General features: G+C 47.2%; 2 protein-coding genes across 3 annotated transcripts in view; one reads left to right on the top strand and one right to left on the bottom strand.

Moving 5' to 3' along the window:
* The first annotated feature begins 1,669 nt into the window (after positions 1 to 1,669).
* POLR1E (RNA polymerase I subunit E) lies at positions 1,670 to 19,924 on the top strand. The gene is made up of 12 exons (XM_055293669.2): positions 1,670 to 1,877; positions 2,443 to 2,546; positions 3,604 to 3,680; positions 5,056 to 5,141; positions 8,679 to 8,737; positions 9,582 to 9,726; positions 11,193 to 11,300; positions 11,915 to 12,011; positions 14,421 to 14,554; positions 17,078 to 17,159; positions 17,947 to 18,078; positions 19,271 to 19,924. The coding sequence occupies exons 1-12, from the start codon at positions 1,802 to 1,804 to the stop codon at positions 19,428 to 19,430; spliced, it is 1,260 nt and encodes a 419-aa protein (XP_055149644.1). The 5' UTR covers positions 1,670 to 1,801; the 3' UTR covers positions 19,431 to 19,924.
* The window catches only part of FBXO10 (F-box protein 10), a 79,259-nt gene continuing 69,998 nt past the window's right edge, over positions 14,741 to 24,001 (bottom strand). Inside the window, exons 11-12 of one of the 2 annotated variants that reach the window (XM_055293667.2) lie at positions 16,963 to 17,031; positions 14,741 to 14,756 (exon numbers count right to left, since the gene is read on the bottom strand). In XM_055293667.2, coding sequence (XP_055149642.2) covers position 14,756; positions 16,963 to 17,031 — 70 coding nt within the window. In that variant the 3' untranslated portion in view covers positions 14,741 to 14,755. Of the gene's footprint in view, positions 14,757 to 16,775; positions 17,032 to 24,001 lie in introns of those variants that run through there. The other variant, XM_055293666.2, reaches the window with a different exon arrangement.

The raw sequence follows: 24,001 nt of genomic DNA, 5'->3' as shown, positions 1-24,001 counted from the left end.
AAACCTGTTCAAGGTGAGAAGTCCACCTTATAAGGAGTGAGTCATCCATGTTTGTAGGTATGCAAAGAGAGTCTGCATCAGGGATATAAAGGAAGGGAATGGGAATGACCAGGGGAGAGAACAGGAGAGTGAGACAAACACCGAAGAAGAAAGGAAGGGAGGAAAAAGAGAAGCAGAGGGACAAGAAAGGAAGAGAAGAGGCAAGATAGAAGAAGCTATTCTCGGCCGGGCGCGGTGGCTCACGCCTGTAATACCAACATTTTGGGAGGCTGAGGCAGGGGATCACGAGGTCAGGAGTTCAAGAGCAGCCTGACCAACATGGTGAAACCCCGTCTCTACTAAAAATACAAAAATAAGCCGGGCGTGGTGATGTACGCCTGTAATCCCAGCTACTCAGGAGGCTGAGGCAGGAGAATTGCTTGAATCTGGGAGGCAGAGGTTGCAGTTAGCCGAGATCGCGCCACTACACTCCAGCCTGGGTGACAGAGCAAGACTCCGTCTCAAAAAAAAAAAAAAAAAAAAAAAAAGCCATTCCCAGAGTACAGGGCGAGTCACTGCAAACAGTATGGAATCTGACTCGCCTTTTCAGATCTTTGTTAGTGTTACCCTGAAACACCAGCAGATGGAGATATTACCCCAGGAAAGGAGGACTTTGCTTTTCTCCATCTCCTTTCGCCTTCTGGAAAACCATTTTCCTTCTCTGAAAAATGATACTAAAAGAGAACTCCAGGTGTCTCTGAATTATTTCAGGTTGACAACTTACTCTAAGTGGTTCAGGGCAAAAACGTTTCTTGCAGTGTTTGAGATTGGGTAATTAGAAAAGTGTGACAAGTGCTCAGGCAAAGGGGCGTGCAGACTTTAGGGTTATTCCTAGGATCCTGGGTGTTGGAGGCGGGTGTTGAGGGTGTGTGGAAGGAAAAGAGTCTTGAAAGAAGGTGATTTGGAAGACAGAGGGGAGTCAACCGGAGTTCTTACCCTTCAATAGTACGCATCTTTGGGCAAAGGGGGCCTCGGCTAGGGTCCATGCTTAAAGGCCCTGCTTTCGCCTTCTTTCTGCTCTGAAAACTCCCCGTGCAGAAGAAGGGTTGAATCCGCAGTGAAAAAGGGACATGTCCATCAGCTCGGACTCCCTCTTCTATTTCAGTCCAGACTCTCCTGCCCAAAGGCTCTAGGGTTGGCTGGGCTTCTGTTCCATCACCTCAGGGTTGATTGGGCCACAGGTGTGCACGCCACAGCCCACGGCCAGGAGCTTTTTGTCGGACTGCGGACAAAGCTTGTATCTAGAGCTGGATGTCCACGTGGGTGGGCGGAAAGCCCTAGAGAGGGGCGGCTCTTCGCCAGCGGCCACGTTTAGTTGGAACTCAAGCAGTTCCTGTCAGAGAATTCTAAATTTGAACTTGGTCTTTCGGTCTTGGGAAGATGTGTTTGTCACGGTGGGAGAGAGAGACGATACTCTCTCTAGACTGTGCTGAGCCGGTAGAAGGCTCACAGCAAGCTTAGGCTGAAGCCTCAGGATCCTTTGGCGCCTCGGGCTCTGGACCTACAAAACCCGGAGTGCAGGCGAGCGCTGAGCCAATCAGGTGCTGCGCCTCGGCCAGTCGCACGGGTGTGCGGCACCTTGTGGGCGGAGACCACGCCTCTCCACGCGGGGGGCGGGGACACGCGGCTCGCGCGCTGTGGGCGGTGCCCGGCGGGGCCACGCCTTTTCCGGCCCGCCGTGCGGCCTGGGCTCCCGCGTGTTTGAAAGCACGCTGTGTCTGCTGCTGTCTTAACTCCTGTGCTTGGCGGACAGACAGGCGAGATGGCGGCGGAGGTGTTGCCGAGTGCGAAGTGGCAGTATTGTGGGGCGCCCGACGGGAGCCAGAGAGCTGTACTGGGTAAAGACTGCGGTGCTGGAGCAGTGCTCCTCTAACCCTCTCCCCTTCCGTCTCGGTACCTCAGCTGTCCTCTCGCCCTCCGTTAGGCTTCTCCCCAGCGGGGCCAGGACCCCTCTAGTCTCCACCACTCTCCTGGGCTCGGTCAGGGCTCCCCTGTCCGTCTTTCTGTCACTACCTCCCAGCCGGATTGGGACATCCCACTCACCCGCTCCCCGGGGCTGTGTCCAGGACTCTGCTGTCCCCTCACCTACCAGGTCTCCCACCTCCCCCATTTCCCTCTCTTCACTGGGCAGGGATTCCTTCTGTCACTTTAGGTGTGGACCAGGCCTCTGCTGTCAGCCTCCTTCCTTGAGACATTCCCTCCTGTCACAGCCCCTCCCCAGGGTTCTCCCACTTCCCTATCTCCTCTTCTCAGCTGGCCCCGATCCCCTCCAGTTCCCTTTGGGTCAGGACCCAAGCTTCCTTGCCATCCCCATTCTGACACTCTCTCCCAATGACAGTCTAGTCCCACCGTACATTGTGTGGCCTTCGGCTCTCATCTCATTCTTGGGCTGCACTCTTACAGTCCAGTTCTCCAACGGGAAGCTACAGAGTCCAGGCAACATGCGCTTTACCTTGTATGAGAACAAAGATTCCACCAATCCCAGGAAGAGGAATCAACGAATCCTGGTAAGTGAAGCAGTTGCCAGCTGTCTCCACTCTGCAGGGCTCAGAAGACCCCTGGGAGTGGGTGGATGTGGGAGGGAGTGAGGGGAGAAAAAGGGGAGTAGTAGCAAATGGACCTTTGAAGAACTCTGATGCCCAGCAACTTGGGATGTGGGGACAGGCTCCATTTTTCATTCATTTGTTCTTTCAACAAGCATTTATGGAACTACCCCCCTCCCCATCCCTGTGCTGCAAGCTTCTAGGAAAACAGCCATATCAGGCCTAGCCCCACTCAGAGTTCATACTCTAGAGGAGGGTTTCTCAACCTCAGGACTACTGACTTTTTGAGCCAGTAATTCTTTGCTGTGGGGGCAGTATCCCTAGTCTCTACTCACTAGATGCCAGTAGCACCAGAGTGGATTTCCCTGGGTTAAGAACCTCTGCTCTAGAGAGATGAGAACTGGCTGTGAGGGACACTTTTACAGAAAGCTCTGAGGCCACGTTGGGAAGAGTACAGGGCAGAGTGAGCTCAGTGGGAGGAGAGGTCTCTGCCAGAATGCCTTGCTTGGGGAGGTCATGTTGGAGCTGAGCCTTGAAGGCTGGAATGAGGGTTTGGCAGTCAAGGTTTGGTGTTCCAAGTGTAAAGGATAGCGAGGACAAATGCAGAGAAGCAGGAAAGCTTGCTTATGATTGGGGAGTGAATCAGCCATGGTCCTGAGAGTATACAAAGAACAGGCCAAAGAGAGATTGCTTACAGAATCACTTCGTTGCATACCTATAAGTGCCAGAAGCCCAGGGCCTCTCTCTCAAGTCTTGTGGTAGAATTCCCCCAAGAGCTTTTCCTACCATTTAGAAACTAGCACTATCTGAGGCTTCTCTTCCAAAAGTCGTCTTGCTTCCCCTGCAGGGACACCCCATATTCCCTTAAAGATAGTGGGGCTGGATCATCTGCCAGAGATGAACTAGTTCTAATCCATTGTGAGTCTGCATTCAAAAGCCTCAACAAATGTAGAAAAGAGAGATGATGCTTAATACCTTTCAACATTGGTTGTAAATGGAGTTTCCCCTCTCTGCATTTTAGGCAGCTGAAACAGATAGGCTTTCCTATGTGGGAAACAATTTTGGGACTGGAGCCCTCAAATGCAACACTTTGTGCAGGTAATGGCAGGGGAAGGGGCAGCGGGAAGGGTGATGGGGTTGGGAGTGGTGGCAGCACTGGCACTGCTGTTCTCTGTCTGTTTTAAGGGCAGCAGGAGCCATCTAGAGAGGTTTACTAGGTTATCCCTGTGTTCCTATTAGACCCAGAGCCCTTCCCTGCACGTGTAGACATTGCTGAAAGGAAAGATAACTTGAATTTCCTAAAAACCTCATTCATTTGTAATCTTGTTTATTTATAGCTGTCTTATTCCAAAAGGCAGCTCTCTCCATTAATTTGGAATGTGTGACTAGTAGGTCAAAGCTTGCGTGAAGTTTACCTGGGAACTAATGACAGGTAAAGAACTTGCTAGTGTTGAAGGCTCTGGACTGGGAAAGAGGAGCCTGGGATTCCCACCCAGCTGTGCTGCTGATTGACTGAGTGGCTGGGTAACTCTGCCCATCACTGACCCCCAGCCTCCCCCTCTGTACAGTGAAGATTGTCCAGCCTGAACTGTATCACTCTCGGGGGCTGGCATGATGCAGACAGGGCCCTGTGATGGTACCCAACAATGAACTACAAACTAGGCCCTTTCTGAGCCCTGCTGGACCATACTCCGATAGAGGTCAGATTGGTGTACAGGTGCTGAGAACTATTAACCCTGCACTCTCCCCTCTCAAAGATGCCCTAGTTCCAACTGGTCTCCTCCCCATTTACTTGATTTTGCCTCCATAAAACTGTTGTGCCATAAATTCTAGTGTAATTCTAGGTTCCTACACCCCAAAAGAGTTTTCCATTACAGTACAGCAGCGAGCCCAAATGTGATCGACTATCAGAATCACCTGGTAGCTTTTTTTTTTTTTTTTTCCTAGAACCACCTCATATCCTCCCATCCCATCCTATCCTTTCCTTTTCCCTCTCTATGCACAGAATTGCTGTAGGGTAGGGGTAGGGGAGATTATTGTTACCCATGAGTAGATGATGCATTCCTCAGGTGTGTGGGCAGAGAGAAGGTTGAGAACTTTTAAACAGGGAAAAGGGCCAGGCACGGTGGCTCACACCTGTAATCCCAGCACTTTGGGAGGCTGATGGGGCAGATCACCTGAGGTCAGGAGTTCGAGACCAGCCTGGACAACATGGTGAAACCCTGTCTCTATTAAAAATACAAAATTAGCCGGGCATGGTGGCGTGCGCCTTCCTGTAATCCCAGCTACTCGGCAGGCTGAGGCAGGAGAATTGCTTGTACCCAGGAGGTAGAGGTTGCAGTGAGCCGAGATCACGCCACGCCACTCCAGCCTGGGCGACAGCAAGACTCTGTCTCAAAAAAAAAAAAGAAAGCTGTACAAATAACGCTTTTGAATAATCCATTGTTACTTGTATTATTCCTTCTTTATTCAGGCACTTTGTGGGAATTTTGAACAAGACCTCTGGCCAAATGGAAGTATATGATGCTGAATTGTTCAACATGCAGCCACTGTTTTCAGGTAGGTCCCAGTCATGAAAGCTGACAGAAACAATGCATAGTTTGGGTTTGCTGGATGAGTTGGCTTGAGTTTTAGATTTATAAAACACATTTTGTAGTTATTTTAATTTATTTATTCTGTTTTTTCCTGCTTTGTCTGTGTTGAGAAAATGGTTTTTTATATATACTTTTTGTTTTGTTTTGTTTTGTTTTGTTTTGAGATGGAGTCCCACTCTGTCACCCAGGTTAGAGTGCAGTGGTGTGACATTGGCTCGCTGCAACTTCCACCTCCCGGGTTCAAGTGATTCTCCTACCTCTGCCTCCCAAGTAGCTGGGCTTACAGGTGCACATCACCACACCCAGCTAATTTTTGTATTTTTAGTAGAGACAGGGTTTCACCATGTTGGCCAGGCTGGTCTCAAACTCTTGACCTCAGGTGATCCACCTGCCTCGGCCTCCCAAAGTGCTAGGATTACAGGCGCGAGCCACTGCGCCCGGCCTAGAGTTTTTTATTCAGCACACACTTATTGATAATGTACCAGGCACCAAGCTGGGGCTGTGGATGTGGCAGTAAGCAAGACAGACACAGATCCTGTCCCCATAGTGTTTAGAGACTTGAGGTCAGAGGTTCATAAAAGCAAGCGGAGCAATGATGAGAGCAGAATATTAGAGGACATGTCTGATATAAAATCTTTTCCATCAAAGAACTTCCTTCATTCTTTTTTATTTTTGTAAATTACTTTATTTCTTCCTTGATCATTTCGAGGAACCATCTTCAAACCAGTACAAATATTTCATATGTAATACCTGGCTATTTTCTAAACAACCGAGGAATTTGTTGCACAATAAGCTACCTCACGTCTTTCAGCAAGAAATACATTAAATTTGAAGAGTAAAGACATTACATAATGAACTAGGACATAATTAAAATTTGCTTTAAATATTTCTTTGGGGGAGGGAACACTACACTTCTACTCAATGAAGAGAAACATTTTTACAGTCCAGAGGTCTTTTATTTTTTAAACACCTACTACGCCATGAATTCATAGGGAAGAGGTTCCAGCAGCTCAGGCTCCTTCCCATTGGTTCTCACAAAGTGTGCTTCTCTGGGTGGAGCAGGCTGGTGCTTCAGTTGAACCCAGGTACCTTTCTCTTTTGCTTCTTTCTTTTTCTTTTTTTTTGAGACGGAGTCTCGCTCTGTTGCCCAGGCTGGAGTGCAGTGGCGCGATCTCGGCTCACTGCAAGCTCCGGCTCCCGGGTTCACGCCATTCTCCTGCCTCAGCCTCCCGAGTAGCTGGGACTACAGGCGCCCACCAACACGCCCGGCTAATTTTTTGTATTTTTAGTAGAGACGGGGTTTCACCGTGTTAGCCAGGATGGTCTCGATCTCCTGACCTCGTGATCCGCCCGCCTCGGCCTCCCAAAGTGCTGGGATTACAGGCTTGAGCCACCGCGCCCGGCCTGCTTCTTTCTTTTTCTAATCATCTTTCTTCATGCGTTTCAGGAAGCTGTCTCGGCTCTTAGAGTGCTTAATATGCACATTAATTCTCTTGGCAGGAATCTTGCCCTTAACTTGTTTGTCTACAACAATGCCAGCAGCATGCTAAACTGTAGACTCTTCCAGTTTAGCCATGGTAACACTTGAGGGGCATTCCTTTTTGAACAGTACCCATTCCCTTGATGTCTACGATATCACCTTTCTTATAGATTCATATATATGTGGCCAAAGGAACAACTCCATGTTTTCTAAAAGGTCTAGAGAACATATGTCGGGTGCCTCTCCTCTATCCCTTTGTGTTCGTCATTTTGATGGATTACTGCAAGATGACGGTTCTGGCCGAAAGGGATCTTTCTTAATTCTTAAGTGTTATAGTTGGGGTAAAGAGGTTTTAGAATTTCTGGTAGACAAAGGAAATTGCTTATTAAGTTGTACAGTAACTTTCATGTTGAGGACAAGTCTCTACACTAATTTGAGGAAGATCTATTTTTTTTCCCTAATCCAGTGGAAGAATTTACATTGTTTCTCTGCTTTGTCATCTTAGAATGCTCAGGGCTAGAGTGAGATCTTCCAAAATAATAAACAAGAGGGTCACACTCAAGGGGCTTCTGTTCCTTAAATCTCAGAACTTGAATCCTTAGTGATGCCCTTAAATACTGAGAACCGTGGCAGGATAGGGCAGTAGACAAGAAAGAACCACTGGGAGCATTGTGAATCTGCCTGATACCTCAGAGGCATTAATTCCAGCTTTATTCCTTCAAAGCAGTGTTTCCATCCCTTTTGAGAATCTGATAAGGACCTGGACCTACTTCTGAGAAACATATAATACACAAATATATATATGGGATTTTTTTTTAATATGGGATTTTATACATAATTTTTTTGTTTTTTTGAGACCCAGTCTCGCTTTGTCACCCAGGCTGGAGTGCAGTGGTGCCGTCTGGGCTCATGGAAGACTCTGCCTCCCGGGTTCAAGCCATTCTCCTGCCTCAGCCTCTTGAGTAGCTGCGGTTATAGGTGTGCGCTACCACACTCGTTTAATTTTTGTATTTTTAGTAGAGATGGGGTTTCACCATGTTGGCCAGGCTGGTCTCAAACTCCTGGCCTCAAGTGATTCACCCACCTTGGCTTCCCGAAGTGCTGGGATTACAGGTGTGAGCCACCATGCCCGGCCAAATTTTACACATAATTTTAAAGGGCTCTTGAGTCCTGACACCCATCTGTGAATTTCCTAGGTGTCCCCCTGCTTTGCAAACATATATAACTATATTTAAATCATCCTCCAACTGTTGTTGTAAAATCCAAGGAGGCAAGGAAAATTGTAAAGTGTTGATTAAACATATTTTTGTTTTTATATGTAAGAAATTTGTAAATATGAGTTTATTCTCGCTAGCACACACACAGAGATAACATTTAAGTCCTTACTATATGCTAGTCACTGTTCTAAGCACTTTCCATGCATAAACCAACCTTCTGGAGTTAAGTACTGTTGTTCTTTTTTTTTTTTTTTTTTTTAACCAGTGATGAAACTGGCACAGAGGTTAGATGACCTTATCAGGGGTGATGTCTGAGATAACAGGCAAGGCCACTCCAGAGCTTGTACTGTTGTGTACTAAGTTATAGTGCCCTTATTTGAGTACTTTGTAGATGACTGGAGAGCATCGTGTAAGTAGCACATGCCTCATGTTTATGCCTGCTTTTAGGTCTTTCACCAAGAAAGCAAAATTATTTCCTGGAAAGAGCCAAGGACTTGTTTTCTAATCCTGTCTCTGCCACTACCTGGTGAACTGACCTGGGGCAAGTCATTTCATCTGTGGGCCTTCTGTTTTTTAATTTCTAAAATGAAGAGCTTGGGCTCTCTAATTTATTCTCCAAGTTCTTTAACTGTATACTAAAGCTACATATTAAATATTCACAGTATACACTCATATTAAGCTCAGGGAAGCCCTATAGTAAAGAAATCTATTATTCTTAGATAGACAAATGAATATTAAACACTATTACTATTTGTAGGCCTCCCAATTGACTTTTCTTTCTTTCTGTTTTTGTCTGTTTTGATAGATGTATCAGTTGAGAGTGAACCGGCGCTGGAGAGTCAGACCAAAACTTACAGAGAAAAGGTGAGTGTGATAGAATTAAGATGTGGGACCTTAAGCAAGTTCCTTCTACACCTTGGGTTTCTCCATCAGTGAAATGAGCTTGTTGAACTGAAGGGTCTCCCTGGCTGCTCCCAGCTCATTCAGTCTGTTTGTCTGGACAATTAGTTTGTACCTGCAGAAGCCTCCTTGGTCCCACAGAGAACAATCTGGCTCCCATCTGGGGCAGCTGAACACAGCTCTGTGCCAATGTTTGGAGTCAGTTCTCTGGGGGCTGATACAAGTGTAGCATAATGCTTGTTTTAGGATTTAGTCCGAGTTTTAGAATATATTGGTTGTCGCCTGAAAACATTCATGTTAAAACAAAGTAAACTTGGGGATTTTCAATGTAGAAGGTCCCTACAAAAGTCATCTCACCCCAAGATGGCAAATTGATTGAATCTCTGGTGCTGTGTGGAGCACTGTATTGAGAAGGGGTGTGAGGCTACTTTTTGGTTCAGGGGGAAGGAGTCAGTGATCTATTAGCCTTGTCTGTTACGGGTGTAGGATGGGAGATTGGTAAATCTATTATTCCTGTTTGTTACGGGTATAGGATGAGAGAATGGTAAGCCATGTGCTACAGATTTGCCAGCCCTAATCCTAGTCAAGTCTTTTTATCTTACTGCTGGAGATGCTGTTGATTGATCAATCTGTTAATATCATTTGGTGCTTACAGCAGTCCTGTGAGGTAAATAGGTGCGATTCAGCCTTATTCACAGGTGAGGTAGTGATCACTGTGGGATGCTGAGAGTGTCCCCATAGTGACACAGCTAGGAGGGGCAGCGCCTACCTGTCCTGTCCCCAGTAACCAGGTTTATCTTGTAAACAGATGGATTCTTGTATTGAAGCCTTTGGTACCACCAAACAGAAGCGAGCTCTGAACGCCAGGAGAATGAACAGAGTTGGCAATGAATCTTTGAATCGTGCAGTGGCTAAAGCTGCAGAGACTATCATTGATACGAAGGGTGTTACTGGTAAGAAGTTGGAACTTGGGGTAAGAGTCTGCCCATAATGACAGCTTTCTCTTCTCTTGAGGTCTTTTACCCACCCACAGATGGAATGCTGGGAGCTAGGGCTGAATTCCTTTCTGCCTCTTGCTGAAGGCCTTTTCAGGGACAGGCTCTGGAAGTAGTAAGAAACATCTGACATGGCCTTGTCTTCTAGTGATCTCACAGTCAAGTACAGGGACAGGCATGGAATGGATACGTGCCTGCCATAGTCATGGTGCCAGGGTTACAGCCTGCAGGGCACAGAGGAGGGAGAAGGCCTCAGGTTTCTCTTTGTGCATTGTAGGGAAGCTTTGGTCAAAAAGGCTGATGTGTTGATGGAAATGAGCCTCCAGAGGTGGCATTTCACTTTGGGATCAGTGGCTCTCTTTCCGGTATTCAGCAGCTGGAGTATTTAATTGTATTATTTTTAAATGTATTTATTGTTCAAATACATTGTAAGAACATAAAAGCAAGTTTGTATGAGAGCAGCTTTTCTTTTTACCGATTTTAGAGATGAGGTCTTGCTATGTTGCCCAGGCTGATCTTGAACTCTTGGCTTCAAGCAGTCCTCCCGCCTCAGCCTCCCGGGTAGCTAGGATTATAGGTGCACACCACTGTGCCCTGGGCAGAGCAGTTTTTCTATTAAGAATGGAATTCTAGTAGTTTTTGGAAAATCTTTCCGTACCCTATGATTATATAGATTTCAACACTTTCACAAATTTATTTATTTATTGATTGGAGATGGGGTCTTGCTCTATCACCCAGACTGGAGTGCAGTGGTGCAGACATGGCTCACTGCAGCAATAACCTCCTGGGCTCAAGTCATCCTCCTACTTCAGCCTCCCAGATGGCTGGGACCACAGATGTGTGCCACCATGCTCAGCTAATTTTTTTAGTTTTTTGGAGAGACAGGGTCTTGCCATGTTGCCTGGGCTGGTCTCAAACTCCTGGGCTCAAGCCATCCTCCCGCCTTGGCCTACCAAAATGTCGGGGTTACAGGTGTGAGCCACTACACCTGGCCATATAGTTATTCTTGTAGGGCAGTTACAGTGTTATATTCTGGAAGTTTTGTTCGGCCTACAATGTGTGGCAAATTTTTCTAGAAGTTAAGCCATTAAAGGCTATTTTGGACATCCCTCACTTTTAATTTCTCTCATTTTGTATTGTAAATGTTTATGTATTAGCACAGCTGTCTATCTCAACTCTATTGTAAGTTACCTGAGGGGAATCTTGCCACCTCCACCTTCTCCAGTGCCTAGCTTGTGTTTGTTCATGAGTGAACATGGCAGTCCTGAAGCAGTCAGCCTGATGGGGAGGCCAGGTCACTTTGGCAGAAGCATTCAAACTTGGGATTTCTGGACCATTGGTGGTCTCAAGTGCACAGACTGAAAAGAGTGTTGGGGAACTGGAAACAAACAGGGTGATACATGGATTGTTTCTTTATTGAAAAGCGCTGGTCAGTGATGCTATCCACAATGACTTGCAAGATGACTCCCTCTACCTTCCTCCCTGCTATGATGATGCAGCCAAGCCTGAAGATGTGTATAAATTTGAAGATCGTATCCTTCTTGCAGCAGAAAAGCTGCCTTATTTAACAAATTGACATGTTTGCACATGTGTGCACAGTCAGGTTCTCTGAGGGTGTCTGTGTTCTGTGACATTCACAAGAGCTCCATCCAAACCTTTGCAGTTGCTCAGTGCTCTTGCCAGGAGGTTAACTTGGCTTCCTCACTAGCTAAGGGACTGGCTCCTGGGATTCAAATCCATTCCTCAGCAAAATGCCAAATGCTCACAGCTCAGACCTGTGGGGCTCACTCTCCATGGATAGTCAGAATAAGACTTTTGAACCAGCCAAATGCCCAAAGTCTAGGGCAGACCACTTTTGTAAAAGGAAGGGTTGGAGCTTAGGATTTCACCACTCAATGGGTCCGGTCAGAAGGAAAATGCCTGCAGTGGCTTTGTGATGAGAAAAGGCAGAAAAGCCTGGGCAGGGAATGGGCTCTGAGCTGGGAGTCAGAGAACTGAGTCACCAAGCTCTGCCCCTATGTGATCTGCCCTGTGTGATCTTGGCTGAGCCTCAGTTTCCCCGTCTGTGAAATGCCGTTGCTATGAGATGATCTAGCTAGTTGGATGTTTCTGTTTTGGTTGGATTATATTCTTGACCTATAACTAGTTCTTTCCCCTGCGGAGTATGAAGCTCTTCAGAGCCCATCTGAAGCTTTCAGGAACGTCACATCAGAAGAAATACTGAAGATGATTGAAGAGAACAGGTACCCTGACTTAAGCAGATAGGGATTCTGCAGAGTGCTGTTGGGACACAACAATAGTCAGACACTGTGCAGGTCCTTTGGGTGTCAGTCAGTGAGGAGGTGTGTCCGTTCAGCATTTGAACATGAATGAGCCAGGGTTTTCTTGAATGTTTGGGCTTCCAGGAGCTGTGGGTCACATTCAAGGGAAAGGGTTGGTCTCTGAGTGTATGGGACCTGCCACAGGGCCAAGGGTGGTGAGGGCTTCTACTCTGGGGCTGGGAACCAGAGCTGGCCTGTGTCACCCAGTGTCATGCTGATGCTGATTGTCACTGGCAGGGCCCAAATGCTGGCCTGGGAATGGGTGCTGGCCAAAGTGATGGTTTCTCTGTGATGATATGGTAGGCGAGCTTTTCTAACATTAAATTTATGTATTTAAAATATTGCATATTTTAAATAATTCAGAGATTATTTCCTTCTCCCTCCCCTTTCCCATTAAAACAGCTTCTTTTATGATGATGGTGAGTTTTTTTTTTGCTTTTGAGTTTTTTCTTTTAATAATTTTATTTTGATAAAGAGTTGTCAATCTGAGGTTTGTTCCTCCAATTTTTGTTTTAAAATCTTACTGGTCATTGAAATCCAGTGCCCTTCCAGTGCCTTGGAATTATTATTATTACTTTTTTTTTTTTGCTTCAAAGATTTATTTCCAAAAAAGAGCTCATTACTAGTTCATAGTTTTCTTAATGTGATTGTGACTCCGGGCGCGGTGGCTCACGCTTGTAATCCCAGCACTTTGGGAGGCCGAGGCGGGCGGATCACGAGGTCAGGAGATCGAGACCACGGTGAAACCCCGTCTCTACTAAAAAAATACAAAAAATTAGCCGGGCGCGGTGGCGGGCGCCTGTAGTCCCAGCTACTCGGAGGCTGAGGCAGGAGAATGGCGTGAACCCGGGAGGCGGAGCTTGCAGTGAGCCGAGATTGCGCCACTGCACTCCAGCCCGGGCGACAGAGCGAGACTCTGTCTCAAAAAAAAAAAAAAAAAAAAAAAAAAAAAAATGTGATTGTGATTCAGGGGCAGGTGCAGGAACGAACTCTGAGCAGGGAGTCTGAAAACTGAGTCCCCGAGCTCTGCCCTTATCTTCCCTTCTTGAAGCCTCAGTTTTTCTATCTGTAAAATGAGGCAGCTACGAGATCATCTTGAAGAGCCTTTTTATCTCTGTGAGTCCAGGGTCTTGCTAGCAGTAGAACAGTGCCTGAAAATAATAGTTAGCATTGACTGAGCCTTAGCATTTTTGCCAAGCACTGTTCTAAGAGCTTTACTGGCATCGTCTCTCAATCCAGAAAAAATCCTTAGGCGGAGAGTACCTGTACTATCATTGGCCCCAATTTATAAATGGAGAAACCAGGGCACCAGACGGCAAGAAACTTGCCCAGCCGGGCACGGTGGCTCACGCCTGTAATCCCAGCACTTTGGGAGACTGAGGCGGGCGGATCACCTGAGGTCGGGAGTTCAAGACCAGCCTGACCAATGTGGAGAAACCCCATCTCTACTAAAAATACAAAATTAGCCGGGCGTGGTGGCACATGCCTATAATCCCAGCTACTCGGGAGGCTGAGGCAGGAGAATCGCTTGAACCCAGGAAGCGGAGGTTGTGGTGAGCCAAGATCGCGCCACTGCACTCCAGCCTGGACAACAGAGTGAGACTCAGTCTCAAAAAAAAAAAAAAAAAAGAAACTTGCCTAAGCCGTTAAATGGCAGAAAAAGGATTGAAACCCAGGCAGGCTGACTACAGAGTCTATGCTCCTGACTACAAAAACAGAGGCCAGCAAACTACAGCCCACATGCCAAGTCTGGCCTGCTGCCTGTGAGTAAGTAAAATATAAATAAAGTTTTATTGGAGCACAGCCCTGTTCATTTACTTAAGTGCTATCTGTGGCTGCTTTTGCACTACAATGGCAGAGTCAGGTAGTTGCAGCAGAGGTTGTATGGCCTCCAAAGCCTAAAATATTTACTGTCTAGCCCTTTATTGATCCCTGCAGTAAACCATGTTCTCCTGTTATTAGGAGTGTTGAGTGTACTGGCCCTTCATCAGCTGCTTTTGTTCATTTGTTTTTTTTTGTTTCTGAGACAGGGTCTCGCTCTGTCACCTAAGCTGGAGTACAGTGGCCCAGACAGCTCACTGGAGCCTCGACCTCCTGGGCTCAAGTGATCTTCCCGCCTCAGCCTCCCGAGTAGCTGGGACCACAGGCGTGTGCCACCATGCTGGCTTAGTTTTTGTAGAGATGGGGTCTTGCCTTGTTGCCCAGGCTTTCATCAGCCGTTGAGTGTGTCGGGGTGAGAGGCGCCTGCTGTCCTCGTTGTAAGAGGGAAATAGTTCCTGACAGAGCCCGTCTCACCCTGACACAGGCCTCCCTTTCTTTTCCTTGTTTTAGCCATTGCAACTTTGTCATAGAAGCGTTGAAGTCTTTGCCATCAGATGTGGAGAGCCGAGACCGCCAGGCCCGATGCATATGGTTTCTGGATACCCTCATCAAATTTCGAGCTCAGAGGGTAGTTAAGCGGAAAAGTAAGTCTATGATAAACATTTTATTCTAATTGTTTCCAGTCTATTATTTGTCTATAATTCTTAGATCAGTTCTAGTGAGAGAAGAAAATGGATATGTCTGTCCAAGTCTTTATTGTCAACTGTGAGATTCCTGCTGGTACTACCGACGTGTCGAGGGGACTTGCCAGGCCTCTTTTTCTCTCTGGATCTCCCATTTTCTCATCTGAAAATTGGGACCACGTTGGATTATATGATAGTTCAGCGTCCTTCCAGAGCTAACATTTGCTACTTCTATTCTGCGTGAGGCATAGTAGAATATCCAGGTCAAATAAAATGAAAACTTTAAGGGACTGTTAGAACAAACAGCCACGTGTGTGTGCATGTGTGTGTGTGTGTGTGTATGTGTAGAGAGAGAGAGCTTATGAGTTACACAGATGTATCTTGAAGGCTCGTGGCAGGTTTGTGTTGTGTCAGCTTATTTCTAACAGGAGTCAATCTGATGGTAACCCAGTGTCACCTGTAGCTAGGACCCTTTGCGGGTCACACCCTCATACCTACCCAGAGTTGGAAACCCAGAAGATGTCTGTGGTTTTAGGCACAAGGTGTATTTAGTTGTTGTTACTGTGATTGGGCATCCAGTAGTCTATACTCCTGTTTTTCAGTATAGTCATGTGTCGCTTAATGATGGGGATATGTTCTGAGAAATGTATCCTTAGGCAATTTTGTCATTGTACAAACATCATAGAGTATATTTACATAAACCTAGATGGTATAGCCTACTACACACCTAGGCTATATGCTATAAGCTGCTGTTCCTAGGCTGCAAACCTATACAGCATGTTACTATACTGACTATTATAGGCAATTGTAACACAATGGCATTTGTGTATCTTAAATATATCTAAACAAAAGGAATAGTAAAACTGTGATATTATAATCTTATGGGACCGGCTGAGCATGGTGGTTCATGCCTATATCTCAGCACTTTGAGAGGCCAAGATGAGAGGATCACTTCAGGGCAGGAGTTTGAGGCCAGCCTGGGCAACATACCGAGACACTGTCTACAGAAAAATAAAAATATTAGCTGGGGTGGTGCACGCCTGTACTCCCATCTATTTGGGAGGCTGAGGCAGGAAGAGTGTTTGAGCCTAGGAGTTCAAGGTTACAGTGAGCTATGATTGCACCACTGCCTCGGTGACAGCAAGACCCTGTGTGAAAAAAATCTTACGGGACCACTGTCACATTTGTGGCCTGTCATTGACCAAAACACTGTAATGTGGGACATGTATTTGCTTAGTCATGCTTTTTTTTTTTTTTGAGACAGGATCTTGCTCTGTCACCCAGACTGGAGTGCAGTCCCATGATCTTGGCTCACTACAACCTCCATCTCCTGGGTTCAAGCAATTCTGCCTCAGCCTACCGAGTAGCTGGGATTACAGGTGGGCACCACCACATCCAGCTAATTTTTGTGTTTAGTAGAGACGGGGTTTTTCCATGTTGGCCAGGCTGGTCTCACCTGACCTCAAGTGATCCACCCTCCTTGTCCTCCCACAGTGCTGGCTGGGATTATAGGCGTGAGCTACTGCATCCAGCTTGTATTTGCTTTGTATTTTTTTTTTTGAGACAGAGTCTCGCTCTGTCGCCCAGGCTGGAGTGCAGTGGCTCGATCTGGGCTCCCTGCAACCTCCGCCTACTGGGTTCAAGGGATTCTCCTGCCTCAGCCTCCTGAGTAGCTGGGATTATAGGCGCCCGCCACCACACCCGGCTAACAGGGTTTCACCATGTTGGTCAGGCTGGTCTCGAACTCCTAACCTCATGATCTGCCCGCCTTGGTCTTCTAAAGTGCTAGGGTTACAAGCGTGAGCCACTATGCCCAGCTAGTTGGTTTTTTTTTGTTGTTTTTTTGAGATGGAGTCTCACTCTATCGCCCAGGCTAGAGTACAGTGGCTCAGTCTCGGCTCACTGCAACCTCTGCTTCCCTGGTTCAAGCAATTGTCCTGCCTCAGCCTCCCAAGTAGCAGGGATTAGAGGTGTGCGCCACCATACCTGGCTAAATTTTGTATTTTTAGTAGAGACGGGGTTTCACCATGTTGGCCAGGCTGGTCTTGAACTCCTGACCTCAGGTGTTCTGCCTGCCTCGGCCTGCCTCCCAAAGTGTTGGGATTACAGGCGTGACCCACCGCGCCTGGCCACTTAGTTCTTATTTTCACATTCCAATTCCACCTTTCCCCCTCTCTCCCTGAGCTTTCAGCACAATTTTTGTTTTCTAAGGTCATGTTAAATCTGCGTCCTTAGGCCTCAGGCTGTTTTCTTGTCACTGCCCCATCACCAGCATCTCTTGTGCAGGGCAAACTGCAGGCTGCAGCACACCAAGCATGTTTTCATTTTGATGCGGCTGTTCTGCTTTGTGTGGGCCCTGCTTCTCTTACCACCTGCTTCTGGTCATTGCAGTCGCCCAGCTGTTGGCCTTTTCTCTCAGCTCATGGTTGAGGTGTGGCCTGAGGGTTTTGAGAGAAAATGATCAAACTCAACTTTGTGTTGTAGGTGCTCTGGGACCTGGAGTTCCCCACATCATCAACACCAAACTGCTGAAGCACTTTACCTGCTTGACCTACAACAATGGCAGGTCAGGGGGTGGTTGCTGGGATTTGTGCTGTGCAGGAGAAAGTAGGTGGGGGTTGGGAGTGAGGAGCAGGGGCTTGGACTCAATTCCATGTCCACGGAGATGCAGTGCTGAAGAGACTGCTGCCATTTGGAAGGCTCCTGGGGCCCCAGTAAGTTTAGCAAATGCTAAATATGATATATTCTGCCCTTCTTGTAAAAGTATTACCTTTTGGGAACCTTAGAAGCTCTGGGAAGTCCTACAATAAAGACTTGCTTTACTTGACATACTTTTGAAGAGCCCTTCCTGATGTCCCACAGAGCTGGTGTTCTGCGGAAAGGCAGCATTGCAGAAAAGGGCAGCCCAACTCCATGACTCTGGGGAAAGACCCGCAAGCACTGCCCCTAGGCTTCCTTCCTGCCATTTGCATGGAGTGTGTTTTCTGCTCTTGAGTGTGCTTTGAAGAATCAGCACAGCTGATTTCGGAATGATTGTTTTCCCACCAGCCCTGCTGAGCAGGTGGTGACAGACTCACAGGGCCCTCACCGGCTCAAAGCGCTAGCAGTGCCCAGGGAGAGTGTAGGCCCAGCTTGCTCTATCTGCCTCAGAGGGAAACATGGATTGGCACACTGCCGCACTGTGTGTAAGACCCAGGAACCTTGGAAGGGCAAAGTCACCCACATTCCTTTTCCTTTCCTGAAGTTGGGAAGACACTCAGTGCATATGAGAATAGGATTGGATGTTCTTATTTTGCCTTTGGAGAAATTGAGAGTTTAATTTTGTTTCTCCTTTATTACCACGGATTTTCTAGATTACGGAACTTAATTTCGGATTCTATGAAGGCGAAGATTACTGCGTATGTGATCATACTTGCCTTGCACATACATGACTTCCAAATTGACCTGACAATGTTACAGAGGGACTTGAAGCTCAGTGAGAAGAGGTGAGCACAACGGAATAAAGAGCTCCCTGCAGGGTGCCTTGATGTCTTATTTCTGGTACCACTGGAAAGCATGAGGCACCACCAAGGGAACTGAGGATGTTTAAATGTGGGAACAACTTGGAACTAGAGGACTATTTTCAATGAATGAATCATTGACTGAATGAGCAACTAGACATTACGCAGTGCCTTCTTTGTGCTAGATAAATTATGTCATTATCTCACTGATTTCCCTAGAAAACAACTGAAGAATCAGGCTCAGAAAAGTACATGGCTTTCTCAAGGTTACACAAGCAGCGGGAGTAGTTGGCCTTGAGACCTGAGCTTTTCCATAACATTCTGTTTCTGAATAACCAGGCAGCCTCCATTCTCTGAATTGCTGTCACAGGGGAGAGGGATTCTGTATGGTTCTGAGGAGTGCAGCCCAGGGTGGAAGTTGTAGGACAACCCAATTTGAGCTTAGTAAGAAGAGTTTCCTCACAATCAGATGGAAGGGTTTACCAGGGGAGGTGTTCAAGGCCAGGTGGAACTGCTGTTTGGCAGGGATGTCATGTTTCCACTTCTCTGACCCAACTGGGAGAGCTGGTGGTGGAGGTGACCTTTTAGGCTCTGTCTAGCCTTGTAGAGGAAATTCAGACAGTAGGGGCAGAGCTGCCCAGGAGCCTGAACTGTGGGGTCAGCTGATCTTTGTCAGTGATTTAGGGGCATCTGACATCCAGGGGCCCAGAGGGTGTATAGGAGAGCCTGTGAACACACCTCTGTCTGGACTCTCTAGCAGTCCGTGGAGGGACTGTTCTGAGGGCCGTCCACAAACTGTGTTCCCACAGGCAGTGAGGCTGAAAAAAAGAGAACAGGTACTTGGAACCTGTCAGATTCTAGCAATTGCTCAATCCTGGTTGCTAAAAGTTTGGTTATGGGAGATAAAGAAAGTTGCTCACAGGGCTCTAGATACCCTGGTTTCTCATCACCCATATGGATCTTTTCAAGGGCATTAAAATGAAATTGGCTGTCTGACGGTTCCCAGCGGGTGAGGGGACTTTGCCTGCCTCTCTGCCAGGGGCTTCGTGCCTGCTGGCAACCTTTGGGATTCTGTCTTTATGGCCTGGAGCATGAATGTGCTGCTACCTTTTGCCAAACCTCCCTGAACAGTCACATTGAGGGGTCTCTCCAGTTGTTCTGTTTGTGTCTTCCTTAGGATGATGGAGATAGCCAAAGCCATGAGGCTGAAGATCTCCAAAAGAAGGGTGTCTGTGGCCGCCGGCAGTGAAGAAGATCACAAACTGGGCACCCTGTCCCTCCCGCTGCCTCCAGCCCAGACTTCAGACCGCCTGGCAAAGCGGAGGAAGATTACCTAGACGCATGCTTTCCAGACAGGGCATTTTGGCTGCATCACAGCCACTGGCTGGTCGTATTCATTTCCATTTTTATGTTTTAAAAAGGAAAGGTCCAGGGATGGTGGCTCACACCTGAAATCCCAGCACTTTGGGAGGCCGAGGCAGGAAGATCATTGAGCTCAAGAGTTTGAAACCAGTCTGGGCAACATAGGGAGACCCCATCTCTACCGGGGGGAAAAAAAAAAAAGAGTCAGGCCTGGTGGTGTGCGCCTGTAATCCCAGCTACTCGGGAGACTGAGGCAGGACGATTACTTGAGGTTGGGAAATCAAGGTTGCAGTGAGCTACGATTGCGTGGCCACACTCCAGCCTGGGTCACAGAGTGAGACCTTGTCTCAAAAAAGTAAAATAAGGAAAAAAGAAGCCTTGCTTTGGCACAGGTATGAAGCCAGAAGCCAGCATGTCAACTGTGCTTGTCTTATGCAGAAATATAAAGCAATGGCCCGGTTGGACTTCATCTCTCTCCTTTGGTATTATTGCTGTGACTATAAATGGCAGATGTTTCTCATGTTGGTTCACCTGTGTGGGTATTTGGGAGGGTGGGTCCTCCCTCCCAAATTCGACTCACCAGGCTGAGTCAAATCTAATGGATGAAGGTTTCCAAAGAGAAATGTGAAGTGGCGTGTGTAGGTCTGGAAGGGCCAGTGGAGTACGTGGTGAGGAAGGAGGATCTGGCTCAGCACGCCTGGGAAATGACACTTCAGGCTTTATCAGAAGCTAACTGGGTCACCGGTGTGATGGGGGCTGCCACAGGCCAGTAGGATATAGCCTGTTGTAATGGGGTGGAGCCAAGTCAGAGGAAGTGGTGACCCAATTTCTCTGTCTGGCGGAGGCCACGTAGAAGGCAGGGGTCAGCTCTGAAAGCCACACTTTGAAGAGGATGAATCAGTCAGTGTTCAGTTCAGAAAATCAATTGCTCTAAGTATCTTAAAGGATTTTAATGTATGGATAAGGTGCTGTAGAATTGTGACAAGGGCCAGAGGACTGGGAACCGGAAGGTCGCCGTCAGGACTGCTGAATTCAAGAACACACTGCCGGGGTTGCCATCCGGGACTCAGAAGCCACTTCTGCTCCATAACTGCTCCTGGAATTCATGAAGCTGAAGATTCAACACTGGGCTGCTGATGTCAGCTACCCATGCTTTCTTCTTTTTCTTTTTATTTTTTTGAGACAGAGTCTTGCTCTGTAGCCCAGGCTGGAGTGCAGTGGCACAATCTCACTCACTGCTACCTCCGCCTCCTAGGGCTTGGTTCAAGCAATTCTCCTGCCTCAGCCTCCGGAGTGGCTGGGATTACAGGCATGCGCCACCATGCCTAGCTAATTTTTTTGTATTTTTAGTAGAGACAGGGTTTCACTGTGTTGGCCAGGCTGGTCTTGAACTCCTGACGTGATTCACCCGCCTTGGTCTCCCAAGGTGCTGGGATTACAGGCGTGAGCCACCGTGCCCAGCCTACCCGTGCTTTCAAAGGTCCTGTATTTCCACCACCATGTCACCACAGATAGCCAAAAGGTCAAGCAGCTAGCCTCCACCTTGCTTCCTTCTGGTGCGCATATATAGGAGCCTTATTTGCATGTAGAATCCTAGCAGGAAGGGAGTCTTTGAAATAGGTTTCGGCTCACCAGCCTCTAGTGACAGGAGGCATTCTAGAAGGACATGAGTGGATTATAACTGCCAACCAATTGGATGTGCCACGGAGGAGACAGAGAAGCTGTGTCCAAAGGGGTACTATAAGGACAGGAGTGTGATACAGGAAGGCTTAGGTACGTGGCCTGGGCCCAGTCTCAGATCTCCAGGGTCCTGCTTCAAGTGGGAGCAGTTGAGATCTGTGACACTCAGCGCCTGGAAGGCCGGGGAAGTGAAGGGAGGGAGACAGAACTCAGCTCCTCTGAGAGGAGAAGTTTACACAGCACCTGGGGCCCTCCATTTGGGAGTCACGGTGGAAAGGAGTCTTGGCTGAGATTTGCGGCAGGTGCACCTTATTTTCTTTGCGCTCTGGGATGCCCTCAGAGCCGTGCTCTTCTGCTTTGTCCCCATCTGCCTCTGGCCCTGGGTAGGAGGCACTTGGAGCATACTTTGTCTTCCTCCAGCAGAGGTGTGGGCAGGGAATGTACTTGTCTCTTGTTTATCTTTAAGCCGTTGTGAAAATCAAGTATGTGACTCTTCCTTGGAAAAAATAATCTCTCAGAAAAGGACTTCTAATACATCCTCAGGGTAGAATGTGTTTTCGTGATTACTTTTTTTTTTTTGGAGACGGAGTTTCACTCTCGTTGCCCAGGCTGGAGTGCAATGGCGCAATCTCGGCTCACTGCAACCTCCGCCTCCCGGGTTCAAGTGCTTCTCCTGCCTCAGCCTCCCGATTACAGGCATGCACCACCACGCCCAGCTAATTTTGTATTTTTAGTAAAGACGGGGTTTCTCCATGTTAATCTGGCCTCGAACTCCTGACCTCAGGTAATCCATCCGCCTCGGCCTCCCAAAGTGCTGGGATTACAGGCGTGAGCCACCACACCTGGCTTTTCGTGATTACTTTTAAAATTCAGGTGGGTTTGACACTTGGAGGCTTAATTTCTGGGAATGACTGGACACAGCATGTGGCTGGGACCCTCTGAACAACCTCTGACCTAGTGGAGAAGCAGGTGGTAATGACTGTAGGTATGGATAGGGAAAGACTAGGCGGGCAAATACTTGTCATGTGTGTCAACAAGTGTGTCTTGCTAAATGTCAGGGACACATTCCCAGAGGCTAAACAGCAAATTTCTGTACATTAGGAGATTTGTGAGTCCTTAGGCTCAGAAGAGGGCTCCACCTAGGACAATACCTGACATAGGAGTGGTCAGTGTCTGCAGAATGAGTCAGGGCATGAACCGTACTTTCCTTGGCAGGGTTATTAGGTAGTAAACACTTGCAGAATAATGGAATTGTACTAGGGCTTCTTCTGGCTGTAGAAACCCATTTGTTTACTAATAGATTCCCAGAGGATACCTTGATCTCACCAAGCTATTTGCCAGAATGTCTCCTGATGGCCTCATTGAAGAAAGGGGGACTGTGAGCCAGATGCTGGTGCCCTGAAGATTTGTAGTTTGCGGGATAGTCTTAACTTGGCAGGGTTTGATTAACAGAATGAAGTCTGTTCCTTGGAGGGAAGTCTCTGCTTGCTGCCCTGACCTGTTGGACACTGTTAATTGGGATGAGGTCAAAGAAGGCATAGTTACCACATTGGCAGGAGACCCTAACCTGGAAATAGTGAATTACATAACATTCTTTCAAGTGTCTCCTCTTTAAAGTGTTTTCATATAGTTTCACACAGAGAAAACTTGCAAGAACTCTTGTATATCCTTTACCCAGATTCCCCAACTATTAATAGTTTGTCCCATTTACTATTTGCTTTAGACATTTTGAGATCTCTTTTTGAACCATTTGAGGAAAACATCCTACCCTTCTACCCATAAGTACTTTTTCAGTGTGTACATCCTGAGAATCCGGACTTTCTCTTCCATAACCACAGTCCATCAGATGCAGGAAATAAGACAATAATACAATACTATGACTTAGCCCACAGTTCATGTTCAAATTTTACTGATCACCATGCCTCTTTGGTCTTGCTTAATCTGAAACAGTTCAGATTTTTATTGGACTTTCTTGGCTTTGACATTTTGGAGAGTGAGGTGTTATTCTGTAGGGTGTCTGTCAGTTTACATTTGGGGCTTCCCCGTGATCGGATTCAGGATTTACATTTTTGGCAGGAACAGAAGTGATGCTGTGACCCACGTGCATCACATTAGGGGCCCATGATGTGGGACTGCGCTTTCCTTGCTGGTGTTAACTTTTATTAGTTAAGGTTGTGTTTTCCCCATTGTGAAGTTACTGTTTTTCCGTTTAATTCATAAGTAATTTGTGGAGGGATACGTTGAAACTATCCTGTTCCTCATGAAACTTTAACCTACTAGTTTCAGCCTCAGTTGATGATTCTTGCTGAATCAATTACCAAGATGGTTACAAAATGGTGATGTTGTAACACTATCATTTCTTCTAATTATTGGCACGCTCTCATAAGGCAGAGCTTGTTTTCTCGAACTTGGAAGTTTTGTGTTCATTTAGTTATCGGCATAGCCTCAAGAGTCTTGTGTTCTATGTGGAGGCTGTTACTGTGATTCCTTGTGATGCCCAGATTTTGTACATATTTGGCCAATCTTGAGTTCCTTCAGGAAACCTGGATCCCATCATTTTAAGGGTGCTTCCTTACTTTCTGGCATAAGATATTCCAGGCCTACCTTGTACTTTCCCTGCTGCTGCACTGGAGTCAGTCCTTTGTTGTGGTTTTGCTTTTTAGAGACAGGCTTTGTGTCTCTTTTTTTAGAGACAGGCTTTTTAGAGACAGGCTTTGTGCCTTTGCTTTGTCGCTCAGGCTGGAGAGTGGTGATGCAGTCAGCTCACTGCACTCCTGGGTTCAAGCCATCCTCCTGCCTCAGCCTCCTGAGTAGCTAGGACTATGGGCATGCACCACCACACCCAGCTTTGAATCAGTCTTTTATC

The sequence above is a fragment of the Symphalangus syndactylus genome, chromosome 9, assembly GCF_028878055.3.
Source record: "Symphalangus syndactylus isolate Jambi chromosome 9, NHGRI_mSymSyn1-v2.1_pri, whole genome shotgun sequence".
Lineage (NCBI taxonomy): Eukaryota > Metazoa > Chordata > Mammalia > Primates > Hylobatidae > Symphalangus > Symphalangus syndactylus.
The sequence above is the reverse complement of the archived record's forward strand: the minus strand, read 5'-3'. Positions and strand labels throughout refer to the sequence as shown.

Bases quoted from the DNA above. Each gene is read 5' to 3' on its own strand.
- POLR1E (XM_055293669.2), top strand. From the start codon at position 1,802: ATGGCGGCGGAGGTGTTGCCGAGTGCGAAGTGGCAGTATTGTGGGGCG. The intron at 1,878-2,442 runs GTAAAGACTGCG...GCACTCTTACAG, and splicing joins GAGCCAGAGAGCTGTACTGG to TCCAGTTCTCCAACGGGAAG. The intron at 17,160-17,946 runs GTCAGGGGGTGG...CGGATTTTCTAG, and splicing joins TTGACCTACAACAATGGCAG to ATTACGGAACTTAATTTCGG.